Source organism: Amphibalanus amphitrite, unplaced genomic scaffold (assembly GCF_019059575.1).
Source record: "Amphibalanus amphitrite isolate SeventyFive unplaced genomic scaffold, NRLGWU_Aamphi_draft 001536F_arrow, whole genome shotgun sequence".
NCBI classification, from domain to species: domain Eukaryota; kingdom Metazoa; phylum Arthropoda; class Thecostraca; order Balanomorpha; family Balanidae; genus Amphibalanus; species Amphibalanus amphitrite.
The window spans coordinates 94,960-110,014 of record NW_024883029.1 but is presented as its reverse complement, the minus strand read 5'-3'; the positions used below and the strand labels follow the sequence as shown (position 1 = coordinate 110,014).

At 51.7% G+C, this 15,055-nt stretch overlaps 1 protein-coding gene across 1 annotated transcript in view; it reads right to left on the bottom strand.

Moving 5' to 3' along the window:
* LOC122373695 (vacuolar protein sorting-associated protein 13-like) overlaps positions 1-15,055 on the bottom strand; it is a 62,395-nt gene that overhangs the window by 26,290 nt on the left and 21,050 nt on the right. Inside the window, exons 6-20 of the mRNA XM_043352007.1 lie at positions 13,021-13,140; positions 8,285-8,423; positions 7,648-7,767; positions 6,567-6,693; positions 6,250-6,361; positions 5,870-5,992; positions 5,368-5,479; positions 4,083-5,102; positions 3,713-3,801; positions 3,307-3,436; positions 2,793-2,947; positions 2,174-2,275; positions 1,758-1,992; positions 1,195-1,424; positions 636-791 (exon numbers count right to left, since the gene is read on the bottom strand). Of these exons, the coding sequence (XP_043207942.1) occupies positions 636-791; positions 1,195-1,424; positions 1,758-1,992; positions 2,174-2,275; positions 2,793-2,947; positions 3,307-3,436; positions 3,713-3,801; positions 4,083-5,102; positions 5,368-5,479; positions 5,870-5,992; positions 6,250-6,361; positions 6,567-6,693; positions 7,648-7,767; positions 8,285-8,423; positions 13,021-13,140 (2,970 nt within the window). The remainder of the gene's footprint in view (positions 1-635; positions 792-1,194; positions 1,425-1,757; positions 1,993-2,173; positions 2,276-2,792; positions 2,948-3,306; positions 3,437-3,712; positions 3,802-4,082; positions 5,103-5,367; positions 5,480-5,869; positions 5,993-6,249; positions 6,362-6,566; positions 6,694-7,647; positions 7,768-8,284; positions 8,424-13,020; positions 13,141-15,055) is intronic.

The following is a 15,055-nucleotide window of genomic DNA, read 5'->3' as shown; positions in this document are numbered from 1 at the left end:
GGACGCTATCGCCAAGGAAGCCGCCGCCCTCCCACAGCAGGGAGTCCCGGTTGACGTCCGCACAGTGTACCGTGCGGCGTCCCGGATGGCCAGAAAGGAGGCGATCAGCAACTGGCCGGACGGCTGGTATAGGCGGCTGATGGACGGCCACCTACCCGCACCGCTGCCCAGCACTACTCCACGAGAGGTGGCGGTTGATGTGCACCAACTGCACGCTGGTCACTGGTCGGGATCTGCGCAGTACCTGCATCGGATCGGCAGGAACCCCGGCCGGGACTGCGCGCAGTGCAACTCGCTGACGTGCCGGGCGGCCGGCTGCCGCTGCTGTGGCGAAGAGGAGGCAGACACGCCGGAACACATCCTGCTACGCTGTCCGGCACTGATGCGACTACGCCTACGACATCTAGGCAACATACACCCGAGTGAGGAGGAGGTCCGAGGCAGCGGCCGCCGCCAGGTACCTCCAGAGCCGAGAGGCTACGTAGCGACCGCTGCGTGGGGAACAAACAACAACAACAACAACAGACACACGCTCATAGCCCATTTACTCAAAAAGAGCAACCGATTGTGACATCACTACGATACATAAGGCACTGCTCGGCCGAGGAATGTCACTCTCATCCACCCGAACTCACCAGCACGTCCGTGATGAACCGGTTAGTGAAGAGCAGCCTCGCTCCTCCCAGCTGCGCCGACAACTCCAGGTCGACAAAGGAGGGCTCCGGCTCCGGCGGACGGTTATACAGCTGCAGCTCCGCGCGGAACACCTCGTCGGAGGTCATACTTAGCACCTGAGGGAGGGGGACCAGAGGTCATACTCAGCATCTGGGAGAGGGCGGGACGTCGGAGGTCATACTCAGCACCTGTGGGAGGGTAGGACACCTGAGGTCATACTCAATACTCGTACATGCAGAAGGGCACAAATTTACTAACGTTCATGGTCATAATCCGGTTCAGTTTCTAGTGTATGTAGAGCGGGATGTTTCTCATCTTTTGGGCACATCCCAACTTTTTTAATAAGAAATTAGCACCAAGACCCGGCTCGCCACAACTCATCAGGCAATATACCATCCCAATCCACAACCTCGCCTCCCTCGCCCCCCCCCCCCCAATCCCGATCATTCAGATCCCATCCCACCATTTTCCATCCCACATTGTCCCGTCATCTCCATTATCCAGTCATCCTCCACCTACCTTATCGCGTTTGATGTTGGGCGTCAGGTCGGTGACGGCGAACTGCCGCAGGCTGGCGGAGAGCTGGGTACGTCCTGGCCGCAGCTCGGCGCCCAGCTGCAGGTTGGCCATGTCCAGACCGGCCACCCACACCCGGCTGGAGGAGAGCTGTACGCGGAAGTCGCTGAAGCACGCGTCCAGGCGGATGTCGATGTCATCGCTGGAGGCGGAGCCGTGCCGGCGCGCGGCCGCTGTCGATGGGGAGAGCGAAGTTAGCGGGGCACGGCATTGCAGACTTGGAGATGAAGGGCGTTACTCAATACTTAAGATGAAGAGGGAGTTGTCAAGGGGTACGTCCGGCGTGGTGTGACGGAAGTGGGGTGGGCAGAGAAGAGAACCTAACCGACCAACCGACAGATGAACGAGAGATCCTGCTGAAATGAACTCATGTTACGAAGCATCAGAGGTAAACAAAAAAAGCAGTACTCTTCTCCAGTAATGGTTGTATATTTTACTGCGAAGACGTGTGAGTATTGACCATTTAAACATCAGCCTCCAATCCCTCCTAGCTCTCTCTTACTGACCCGCTCGTTTCCCGTTCGTCGACTCCGTCAGGGCGGTCGTGGCCGTCACAGCCGGGGTCGTCGCCGGCTGCTCGGGCCCAATGCTGCTCAGTTGCCGTGACAGGGCGTCTCCAAAGGCCATCAGGGAGCACAGCGCCGCCTGGTGGAGCTGCACAGTCAGCTCGCTGAAACTGAGCTCGACCAGCTGCGCCACGCCGCCGTACTCCGAGTGGAACTTGTCCCAGGCGCGGTCCACCTGGGTAGGAAGGGAAGAGAGCAGGTCAGCTCACAGACCTTGGTACAGCGCCTCGAGGCATAACAGTGCAAAGCGATAGCAAATTTAGTCATCAGCGAAGACCAAATCAAGAAGCATCAGGACGCGAAGACCAAATGCAGACCGTCATATTGATTCAGCCAGGATTCCATCCACGAGTTACCTTGGTGTATTTGCAGCTGAGTAGCGGCTCGGAGCGTCCTTGGGTCATCGGTGTACTGACCAGGTACAGCTGGCCACCGTCCGGGTCCTGGAACTCGTGGTTCTAGACGGACGGAGAGAGGACAGTAGTCAGTGGCCGGTAGCGGGGAGAATACATCACTCAATAGTCTAACCATATGCAGCTGGCACATGTTAACAGCATATAGCGAGTGACTCCACGTTGACTCTGATTACATTCTGACCAAAAAAGGTCATCTACCAGAGCAGCTCAAAGGTCACGACAAAGCCCCTCCCCTCCAGGTTGCTACCACCGCCGTCCCAGCCAGACGATTCCCTGAGCGTCACGCCAGCCAGAGCTGACGTGATCATCTCTCTAGTCTCCTCCCAACCCGCTCCCCTACAGTAATTTACGCCCCCCGTCCCATCGCCAGTACCTTGAGCGTGAAATCGGCTAGTGTGGTAGTAACCTCCGTGGTATGAGCACGCACGACTGTACCTTTAGTGTGACGCCTGCCAGAGTAGCGGTAACCTCCGTGGTATGAGTGCGCACGACTGTACCTTTAGTGTAACGCCTGCCAGAGTGGCGGTGACCTCCATGGTGTTTGTGCGGACGACAGTACCTTTAGTGTAACGCCTGCCAGTGTGGCGGTGACCTCCATGGTGTTGGTGCGCACAGCTACCGAGCAGCCGACGCCGCCGATCGTCAGAGAGATCATCTCGTCAGCCATGCTCTGATCGTCGGCTGACTGACGACGGTACACGTCCGCGCATAGCTCTGGATGAGACGCAGGGAGTGGGTTAACAGGGATCTACAGCTGCAGCACACACACTGCAGTTACATCGCAAATGGCAAATCAAATGGGCAGCAATCGCCACGCCATGTGTGGATCGCCCATGATCGTAAATACATACAATACATGGATTACGAGGACGCGTCTTATAAATGGAAAGGAGACCGATTGGTCTCGACAAATTGTTTGTAATGCGCGTTTACTTGCTCGCATATCCTCCATAAATGCGTGACAAATGGCAGGCTTTTGTTGGTTAGTCATGGAGCTTCAGTTCCTCGAAATCGGTACCTTTTCCCTCTCGTCTGGCCAGAAACACGCTCTGAGCCCGCGCCATCCGTCTTACCCAGGATTCTGAAGTTGAGTAGCAGATCCGTCATCTGTTCGGCATCACGCTGTCTCTTCTCGGACGAGCTGGACGGTTGGAGGGGTACCGGGGCTGATCGGTCCAGCGTCAGGACGTTGGCATTACTGTCCTGAGGGACAGCGGAGGGACGAGGTTAGCATGGGATGCTGGGGGAAAATCGAAGACCGTAAGCAACCGGGTTGTCGGAGACCAGGGACGGACAAGGTAGGGTGACGAGGATTAGGAGAGAACAGAATTTTCAGTGTCCTGGAATATCGTGTGCAATGAAGTCCCATAGACGGTTCCAGCAGATATTCCCAGCACCGTCCTATCCAGAGTAACATTGTCACCGCTAAAAACTGACCAAAGTTCCCAGTACCGTCTGTTTTGGACGGCGCATACGTACCAGTTCGGGCAGCGCCAGTGGATCGTCGTCATCAGCCGTCGGTGAGGGGATGCTGTTTCCCAGAATGGCCAGCTGAATCAGACGATAATCTGGAAATGGGTGCGGGGGAGGGCTGTCAGGCACTGTCATATGAGCAAAGGCGAGCAATCATGCAGAGATAATAAATGCTTATAGTTAGGCAACATATTTTGTGTTTAGCTGCTGGTAATGCTACAGAAGCACTATGTTACCTGCGATTTACACTTCGCTGTTTGTTGGGGTTTGACGGCGCGTCGACGGCCAGGTCACTATGCGCCATGTGATTTACAAGTCCAGAATGAAACCATGGAATCTGCACACGGGTAGCACAAACGGCGCCTTCGGGGCGTACCTGATATGCTGAAGCTGAGTTTGGAGATGGCGGCGTCCACTTTGACGACCGGCAGGCGCGGATCATCAGTAATAAGACACTTCTTCACACAAACCGAGAGACTGATGGGACGCACCAGATGCTGTGGCGAGCCGCTCAGTTTCAGTGCCTCACGCCACGACTCGCCAGGCACCGACATAACCACCTCGATATCCTCCAGGTCAATGTCGAACTGATCGTACGCCTGGGCGGCCATGGTGGTGAATATATCCTCTGATGAGGTACCCTGACTGGCCATCTTCCGCACACTGACTGGATCTACCTGGCGTGGTGCAGAGCGCAGTCGAACGCTACCCAGGTTCACAGCTAGTCGGCGACCCTCCTTAGTGATGTCTCCAAACTCTGGAACAACCAACTGCGAGGCCATTAGGTCTATCTCCAGGTCGAGTGATTTGTGCGTCTCGATGGCGTACTGCATCTTCAGCGCTGAGGTCTCCTTCAGCTCCTGAAGCTTGCTCATGGCAGCTGCGTGAAGCTGAGAGAGCTGCACGTGTCTCGGCGGTCGGAACACAGCCGCCAGCCGGCCCAGCGTCTCGGCGTGGTAGACCATCTCCACGGGCTGGCTACGCATCCTCAGTCTCTGGTCACACTCTCCATCCAGCGGGTTGGTCTCAAACATAGCCGTGAGCAGGGCGGCCGATGCGCTGCCGGACCGGGTGGAGGCGATGGCCGGCGACTCGCCGCCGCCGTCCGGCACGCCGTCCACTCGCAGCTCGCTGATGGACGTCTCCACGCGCACGGCGCCGGCGGCCGGCCGCTGCGCCAGACTGGCGTCCACCGCGCGCAGGCTGAGCCGCAGCACGGCCGTCGGAGTAGCCTCCTCGTCCTCGACAGCCAGCCGCAGCGTGCCCAGCCGGAACGCCAGCTGGACGGCCTCAAACTCGGCCGGGTACTCGGTGGGCGCCGCGTTCTCCTGGTAGTCGATGGCCGCGTACAGCTTCTGCCGCTCCTCGGGCGTCATGGCCGCCTCGAACTGCTTGGCTGTCGGGGCACAAACAAAAACAATGTTACAACTTATACCACGCCTACAAGTCACTTCAGCATAAGAAGTGAGGAAGGAATGAGGCAGAACGGATTGATTTCAAAACATCTTGCGCAGTTTAGAGAAAACGTATAGCCAAAGGTCATCAATCAACAGCTGCAATAAGTGCATCACAATGGGCAAAGTTAATAAAATGTACCTACATCACTGGATTAATACAATTACAGCTGACTAAACACGAGTGTCGAGAGCCCGATAACCTACCGATGTCGCCATCATCGGCGGTGGTGTCTGTCTTGCTGCCGCCGCCGAACCATCCGCCGAACCATCCCGACTCCTTCTTTTCCTTCTTCTGTCGTTCCACCTGGCGGTCCACCTGGGACCAAGTCACATCATTGGTCAGTGATCAGTGGGGAATATTGAAAAAGGACGTACGGCCGGCGGCGTCCAAAGAAAGATTGGATGGTACAACAAAGGGAACATCGCCTGTCAGGGCCCGAGGGGACTGGGGCATGGAATCAGCAGCGTGCCGTAGCACGAGGATATCTCCGCGAGTGATCTAGTCTGTGACCGCAGAACAAGGTATGATACAAATCGCCACAAAGTTACCACCAGTGGAACTGCACTCCACGGCGCTTGACTGCGCACATCTGAGTACCAGAGAACTATAATGTAGCATCCTGTAGCACCGCCAATCAGCACTCAAAATCCACGATTCACTATTATCTACGTTACGCGCCAATGAGTGGCAGATAGATTGTCGTACCTCGAGCTGAACCTTCTGACGAATCATGATCACGTTGACGATGTCCAGCTTGAACTCGTAGTCATCAATCCTGGCCTGGACGTCCGGTGGAACCTTCTTGGTCGTCAGCTTCGTCTTATACGCCTGCAGGGAGAAGCCAGAGATGCAATCAATAATCACGCCTTACGAAACACTCAAGATAAAACCGATGCTTTTATCGCTGATCGACATGGCTGATTGATTGATTGATTGATTGATTGATTGATTGATTGATTGATACAATAATGAACTGTGATACGAATTTATTTGCCTGTTTGATTCTTTATTTGTTTCGAATGATTGTCGTTCTTGATTTGAATATCCACGTTTAACTTTGACCAGATCAGCCCGGTTCCACATACCTTTGCGTAGCGTTGGCACATATCCCGGTAGGACTTCATATGGACCCAGGACCAGTTGCGGCGTCGCCGGCGTACCATCTCGTTCAGCACGCACTTGTACGCAAATCGCCACCTATAAGAAGAACATAGTTGTACAGGTCAGACGCTAGCCAACTAATATGTCGGACGCGGACGTGATACACTAAGCGCCAAACAAGACATTTGAGAAACGTAACGAGAAACGTCTAATGACACGGGCGTTTTGAACAATGGCTGTCTCAGAAGATATCCTCTAAATCAATTTGCGAATTTGGGTCGAGCCGTTTGTTTTCACAGACCATTCGGCGGCGTGTCCGTGGTACTGGGTGACCTGCGGCCGGTACTTGCGGTACGGCTGGGCCAGTGTCATACGCTCCATGCTCTGCAGAAGCTCCATCATATCCCGGTACTGGTACTTTGTTACGCCTGCGGCCAAGAAATACAATCAGCAACGCGAAGGTCACAGTTACAAATGGCCTGTTGGGGCTGAGAAGATTGGTACTGCATATTGTAAGCTCAAAAGAATTGGCTCGGAGGAAGTAGCGGACTCCATAATTAACCATTCAAACGGCATGCCATGACAAGATATGCGTTGGCAATACGAGTACGTTCCCGATAGCTGTTTGGTGTTAAGGTGTGTCTTATCAGGAACTCGACTCGTATCTGCCTATACTTGAAGAGCATGCTCTCCGTATTGCTTGAGACGAAGTAGCACCACCAAGCTATATGTCTTACGACATCCCTTAACGGTGTAGGTATCATAATCTCCCGCGGCACCATTTACAGTAAACATGAACAGAGCGGTGGTATTTATCAAACGTGGCTGTCACCTGTCAGATTATACACGATGTAATACCGACAGCGGTCACAGCGCCTACATAAGTAATACACATGGACTCATGGTGGCCAGCTGTACGAACAAGGCGTTAGATCAATAAGGTAGCCAATAATGGATCACCGCAAACAAACAATACAGCAGACGGACACGGTACTTACAAACCAGCGGCATACATCGATCAACACCAGCGTATCAATTGACTGACACACTCAAAAGTCATGCGACGTGCCTCTCATATCAACTGCCACCACTCCCAGCCATTTGAAACAATGGCAAACCCGTGACAGACTAGACGACATTGGCCTCCAATCCATGACCTCCATGTAGAACAGATGTTACCCCTGCCAATGCAGACCAAACGCCCCCCGGTGACAGAAAGGACGTTACTCAGCGATGGAACGGACGTCATTCCCGTTCCTAGCCCCCCCACCCCCCCCCCCCCACCTTCCGCATTAAACCAGACACTACCCCCATGCCAAGCCATCCGTTACCCCCTTTGAGGGAACAGGATGTCATCCGACCCCTGCCGTGACGGCACTCACCGACGGCCAGCTGCTCGAGCACCAGGTTCAGCCACACCTTGGGGATCTGGAAGCCGCTGCCGTCGTGCTCCGGCTTGGGGTTCAGCTTCAGCTGCGCCTTGGCGTTGATCGGACCCAGAACTGCCGGAGGGTGGAAAGGAAGCTGTGGTCAGTTGGAGTCAGCAGGGGAATAATAATTCGGGGTTAGCTGCTCGTGTATCTCAATGGATCTGACCATGTATTACATTGAGCCTGGCCCCGGGCTGTGTGGTATCTCATCGCATTCGTCTATCCCTGTATCCGTTCCTGTACGTCACTCTATCTGGCGCCGGGAAGGATGGTATCTCACTGTATCCGTCCCTGTATCTCACTGTAACTGGTGCCGGGTGGCAAGGCATATCACGGTCATAGGCGGCGGAACAGGGGGGCGGGGCACCGGGGCACCTTGCCCCCCCCCCCGATTTTGCCATTTTAACATAAGCCTGATGGGCGTTGCATGGAAAGAATGGGACCAAAAGTCGGCAGTCCCCCCCCCCCCTTAATTGAAGGTGTTCCGCCGCTACTGATCACGGTATCTGTCCCAGTATCTCAATGCATCTGTCGCCGGGCGGGGCGGTATCTCACAGAATCTGTATATTTATCTGTATCTGTATCTCACTGTATTTGGCGCCGGGCGGGACGCTGTCGGAGGTGGCGATCTCAGCGATGAAGCGCCTCTCCCGCTCCTGGTCGGATAGTTGACCGTACAGCTCGGTACGACTGTTCCAGTACACGCTCAGACTGTCCAGGCTGACCAGCTGGGGGGGGGGGGGGGGGAGATAGGCAGGTCAGAATAGGCGCCTCTCCTGCTCCTAGTCAGGTCCGTACAGCTCGGTGCGGCTGTTCCAGTACACACTGAGACTGTCCAGGCTGACCAGCTGGGGGGGGGGGACATGGGCAGGTCAGAATAGGCGCCTCTCCCGCTCCTGGTCGGACAACTGACCGTAGGGGCATTCCACGTCAAATCGAACAAAAATCGGCTGTTTTGCACCTTACCTTCAGCGATTTCATTATAAATTTGTGAGCGAGTTCCTGTGTCACCCCGAACATTACATTGATGTTTTTTGCACATTCTGACCACAGGTCTTCTAAATATAGGGCATCGAATTTTTACAAAATGTTGCATCTGTATATTTTTGAACGACCATAACTTTGGTTGTACTTGGTTGATTTGAATGAAATAAACCTTACTGTTCAGGTAATTTCTTAAGCATTTGTTTAGAATTGCACCTACTTAAATATATGACCTTGAAATTTGCTTAACTCTGTTCTTAAGCACATAAATTGAAATAGCAAAAAACACGTCACTTTCGATTTGGCTAATTTTCATATATTTTATTGCCTACCATATTCTTAACAACCTATGAAAACATTAGAGTGGGCCATTCATAAGTTTTGAAGAAAATGGCACATATGCAAACGTATGTTAGCACGCGCAGTGGAGGGGGAAGAGTGAATTTCGCCCCACCCCTCCTGTTTTTCGCCAATATCTCATAGTATTAATGCGAAATTAATTATAGCTACCTGTCCAAAATTGAATTGCACATCTCATCGTGCAAGCAAGAAGAAAATCGGTTCACAACTGTTCTAGTAATAGCGGTGTAAAGTGAAACATCCTGTCGCCGCGGCGACGCGGCGACTCGGCAGCCGGCGCGGCGCCGACCGCTAGCCGCCGCCTGAATTGTAGACTGTGCCGGGACGGAACGGAACGGTTCCGTCTTTACATCGCGCTCCTTACCGCTGATTACGTTCAATTCGCGTCAAATTTTGTGAGAAGACTAAGAAATGTACAGGCAATCTTATGGTGTAAGAATTTTGAAAATCGGTTGGTAAACAATTGAAATATGAACGTGTAAACACAAAATTGTGATTGCTGCGTTTCCCGCGTCGGCCGATCCCGCCTCAGCCGACGACATGTTACTCGCAGGTCTCTAACTGCCATATTTACCAGTAAAACGCCTTTTGGGCGAAGAACGAGCGAGCGAGATAGTGAGCCCTGCACGTGCAGAAGGGCGAGAGGGTACTTCCAACGGGCTTGTGCAAAGCACCCTTCTAACCGGTCGCTAGCGGTGTGCCAAATTTGAACGCAATCGGCCCAGCCGTTCCTGAGATCTGGAAGCGGCATTCTGCACGTGCGCACGTGCAAACGGGGTCCAAAATGACTTTTGCACGGCACCCTACTAACCGGTCCCCAACCGTGTACCAAATTTGAGCGCAATCGGCCCAGCCGTTCTCGAGATCTGGAAACGCCCCCTGCACGTGCGCACGTGCAGTAGCACCCTAACCGCAACACATGGGAATTCATTGTCTGGTGGGTGCCTACCTGTATGCCAAGTTTCAGCGAAATCGCCCCAGTAATTACCGAGTTACTGAAATGGGAACAAATTTGGCACCTCTTATTGTTGTATTTTGCACGTGCAGTGGGGGTCACTCACATAGATGAAGAGTATCCTACCTTTGGTAGAAAGGATGCAGCTACCCTATAAAAATGACCGCAAGACAATCGCTCAAGCCGCTGCTGAGATATGGGCCTCTCAAAATCATTACTTTTGCAAAACTGCTTGAACACCCTTGACTTTTCACGTGGCACGTGCCACGGCGGTCACTGAGATGTATCAAAAGTAGTCAATTACGGGGTAGAAGGGATGGGGCTACCCAGCAAAAAAGACCGCAGGCCATTCGGTCCAGCGGTTGCTGAGATATAAGCCTCTCAAAAGCGTTACAGGCCGGGCCGGGCCGGGCCGGGCCGGGCCGCTCATACTGAGATTTATCCGTTATATTGAAAAGACTTCGCTTCGCTCGCTGCGCTCGCTCGCTCGTAATTATTGGATTAACTAGAAATTCCTCATACATACTCAAAAATGTATATTCTTTCGTATAGTGAAGATAAAAAGACGTGAAGATATCGTTGCGTGATAATGTTTTCGTTGAATTTTTGGCTTCATGATGCATTTCCACACGGCTCAAAATTCACCGCAAAATACCGTTTGCCTGAGACACTTTTACTATGGAACTTGAATGCTTGACTACGATGACTATGTATTTCCATTCCCGCAGAGTTTGGGATATCACTAATCAGCAATCATTCATTTCAGAAAGTGTACACAAGCAAGCATGTCTTGACTCTGTCTTTCAAGGTCACTCGCGGTTGCGTGATGTTGATGCATGAAAACGGCGTTTGCCGCGAGAGTTATGAATGGCCCACTCCAATTTTTTTCACAGATGGTTAGGAACATTGTGACGGACATAATATGTAAAAATTACCCGAATCGAAGGTGACGTGTTTTTTGCTATTTAAATTTTTCTGTTTTAATTCAAGGTCAAATGCATTTCAAGGTCACTTCAATTTAATTTTATAATTAAAAATCAAAGCCTTATCAATTGCCTACAAGACCCTGTTAATATCATTTTGATACCAGAAAAGGAACCAGAGTTATAGACATTTAAAAAATTGATGTGTGGCATTTTTGGCTATATTCGATGACCTATATCTCAGCGATACTTTATCAAATTTCGAAAATATTATACGTAACTCAGTTTTGAACCATGTCCAGTCTGCCTACAAATTTTCAGAAAAATCGAAGGCGATGACGGATTTCGGTGTTTGATTTGACGTGGAATGCCCCCGTACAGCTCGGTACGACTGTTCCAGTACACACTGAGACTGTCCAGGCTGACCAGCTGGGGGGGGGGGGGGACATGGGCAGGTCAGAATAGGCGCCTCTCCCGCTCCTGGTCGGACAGTTGACCGTACAGCTCGGTACGACTGTTCCAGTACACACTGAGACTGTCCAGGCTGACCAGCTGGGGGGGGGGGGGGACATGGGCAGGTCAGAATAGGCGCCTCTCCCGCTCCTGGTCGGACAACTGACCGTACAGCTCGGTACGACTGTTCCAGTACACACTGAGACTGTCCAGGCTGACCAGCTGGGGGGGGGGGGGGGACATGGGCAGGTCAGAATAGGCGCCTCTCCCGCTCCTGGTCGGACAACTGACCGTACAGCTCGGTACGACTGTTCCAGTACACACTGAGACTGTCCAGGCTGACCAGCTGGGGGAGGGGGGAGAAAGGCAGGTCAGAATAGGCGCCTCTCCCGCTCCTGGTCGGACAACTGACCGTACAGCTCGGTACGACTGTTCCAGTACACACTGAGACTGTCCAGGCTGACCAGCTGGGGGGGGGGGGACATGGGCAGGTCAGAATAGGCGCCTCTCCCGCTCCTGGTCGGACAACTGACCGTACAGCTCGGTACGACTGTTCCAGTACACGCCGAGACTGTCCAGACTGACCAGCTGACGGGGGGGGGGGAGATAGGCAGGTCAGAATAGGCGCCTCTCTCGCTCCTGGTCGGAGAGCCGACCGTACAGCTCGGTACGACTGTTCCAGTACACGCTGAGACTGTCCAGACTGACCAGCTGATAGGGGGGGGGGGGAGGCACGCAGCAGTCAGGACGGGCATGGACACACAAACAAGTCGTAAACAGAAGTACATCGGAAATGGCGCGACACACACGATACACAAACCTGCATGGTCGCCGACAGACTGACACATACAAAATACAGCTGACGCTGAGCAGGAAATGAGACTAAGCGACAAAAACGAACACCAGAACTTGGACCGCGATGTGGACAACATCGGTCACTGGCCAATAGCCATCACTAACTGTACGTCGCTGTAAGCGTTCCATTTCCTCTGCCGATCTTAGCTGCACGTAACGCAACGCCGCAGGAAATATGGCATGTCGGTCCAACACAGCCCCCAGCCAGCACTACCCTCCTCCCTTTCCCCCACCTCGGTCCGTGTCAGGCTCATATGACCTGTGTCGGCTTCCCTCCATCTACTTGTCTAATCCCCGTGTCCAATAACACGTCGCGCCGAGCCACAATAGCCGACGGCACACCCCGGGGACTCGACGCCACCGCCGCCGCAGACGCGGACTGTGCTACATGTCGGGCGGGCCAGTGGGTTTTCCGTATTAGTTTGTGCAAACTGTGGTTAGTCGGGATATTCTCAATATGACCATGATAACAGTCTACGGATCATCTATCTAAGGGTACAGCATAGTTGAAGTCTGAAGAAGCTCCATACACGCACAAAAAAAAGACAAACATCCACAAGAACTGAAAATGCCGATGGCGAATTTTCACAAAATGTCAATATTTTAGACATTTGTTTAGGACTGTTCATTACTCAAATTTTGATTTATCTTATTTTGATGGATTTATATTAATAGTTTTGAACTTAAATTTATAATTCAAATCGTGTCCATTACCCGATATGCAGTTCTAACTGACACTACCCACCTTAAAGATTTGTCCGACACTAACCACCATGTAGTCTGACGGTAACCCACCTTGTAGATTTGTCTGACGGCGTCTGTGACGATGGCCGGCTTCCAGTGGTTGTCGGTGCTCTCCAGACATAGCTTGTGCAGCGTGACGCCCAGCGCGAACGGCGTGTCCGGCGCTGTGATCTGGAGACACAAACAGACAGGAAAATATGTCAATACAGAATGGGAGCGCATGGCGGGGAGGGGGACGCAGTCGAATATCTTGATTTATTCATGCAGTGTTGAATACATAAATTGTGTACGACGAGAGCACACGGCGTTTAGAACTGGAACGGAGAGCTATGATGAAAAAATCGGATAGAATCGAAATGAAAATACAGAACTTCGAATCAATTACTGGACTACACCGGAATTCGGATAGTAAGGCTGAGATTTAGTAGAGCCACTCAAGCGAACAGTGTTGGCTTAGAAGATAGCCTATCAGCTTGAAGTCTGAGCAATCCCTTGTGTAAATAAAGCTGTTATCTAAATGCGAGAGCCGAACATCCATTCACACACTATATAGTGAGACGTCTGTCAAGACAGCATCAGATTCAGATTCACTTTCAGAATCACATTCGGACCCCCTTAGATTTTCATAAAAACTGGTCCATGGGTACAGTTTTGGACGCTGATTCCAATGGTGAAGTCTGTTTTTCGCCACATATTATACTTTGGCCCCTAGAGGCATTCAAAGTTTTTTTGGGGCGAAGGGGGACCCCCTTAGATTTTCATTAAAACTGGTCCATGTGTACAGTTTTAGACGCTGATTCCAACGGTGAAGTCTGTTTTTCGCCACATATTATACTTTGGCCCCTAGAGGCATTCAAAGTTTTTTGGGGGAAGGGGGACCCCCTTAGATTTTCATAAAAACTGGTCCATGTGTACAGTTTTAGACGCTGATTCCAACGGTGAAGTCTGTTTTTCGCCACATATTATACTTTGGCCCCTAGAGGCATTCAAAGTTTTTTGGGGGAAGGGGGACCCCCTTAGATTTTCATAAAAACTGGTCCATGTGCACAGTTTTGGACGCTGATTCCAATGGTGAAGTCTGTTTTCCGCCACATATTATACTTTGGCCCCTAGAGGCATTCAAAGTTTTTTTTTTGGGCGAAGGGGGACCCCCTTAGATTTTCATAAAAACTGGTCCATGGATACAGTTTTGGACGCTGATTCCAATGGTGAAGTCTGTTTTTCGCCACATATTATACTTTGGCCCCTAGAGGCATTCAAATTTTTTTGGGGCGAAGGGGGACCCCCTTAGATTTTCATTAAAACCGGTCCATGGGTACAGTTTTGGACGCTGATTCCAACGGTGAAGTCTGTTTTTCGCCACATACTCGTATTATACTTTGGCCCCTAGAGGCATTCAAAGTTTTTTTGGGGAAGGGGGACCCCCTTATATTTTCATAAAAACTGGTCTATGGGTACAGTTTTGGACGCTGATTCCAATGGTGAAGTCTGTTTTTCGCCACATATTATACTTTGGCCCCTAGAGGCATTCAAAGTTTTTTTGGGGCGAAGGAGGACCCCCTTAGATTTTCATAAAAACTGGTCCATGTGTCCATTTTGGACGCTGATTCCAACGGTGAAGTCTGTTTTTCGCCACATATTATACTTTGGCCCCTAGAGGCATTCAAAGTTTTTTGGGGGAAGGGGGACCCCCTTAGATTTTCATAAAAACTGGTCCATGGGTACAGTTTTGACCGCTGATTCCCATGGTGAAGTCTGTTTCTCGCCACATATTATACTTTGGCCCCTAGAGGCATTCAAAGTTTTTTTGGGGCGAAGGGGGACCCCCTTAGATTTTCATAAAAACTGGTCCATGTGTACAGTTTTGGACGCTGATTCCAACGGTGAAGTCTGTTTTTCGCCACATATTATACTTTGGCCCCTAGAGACATTCAAATTTTTTTTGGGGAAGGGGGACCCCCTTAGATTTTCATAAAAACTGGTCCATGTGTACAGTTTTGGACGCTGATTCCAACGGTGAAGTCTGTTTTTCGCCACATATTATACTTTGGCCCCTAGAGGCATTCAAAGTTTTTTGGGGAAGGGG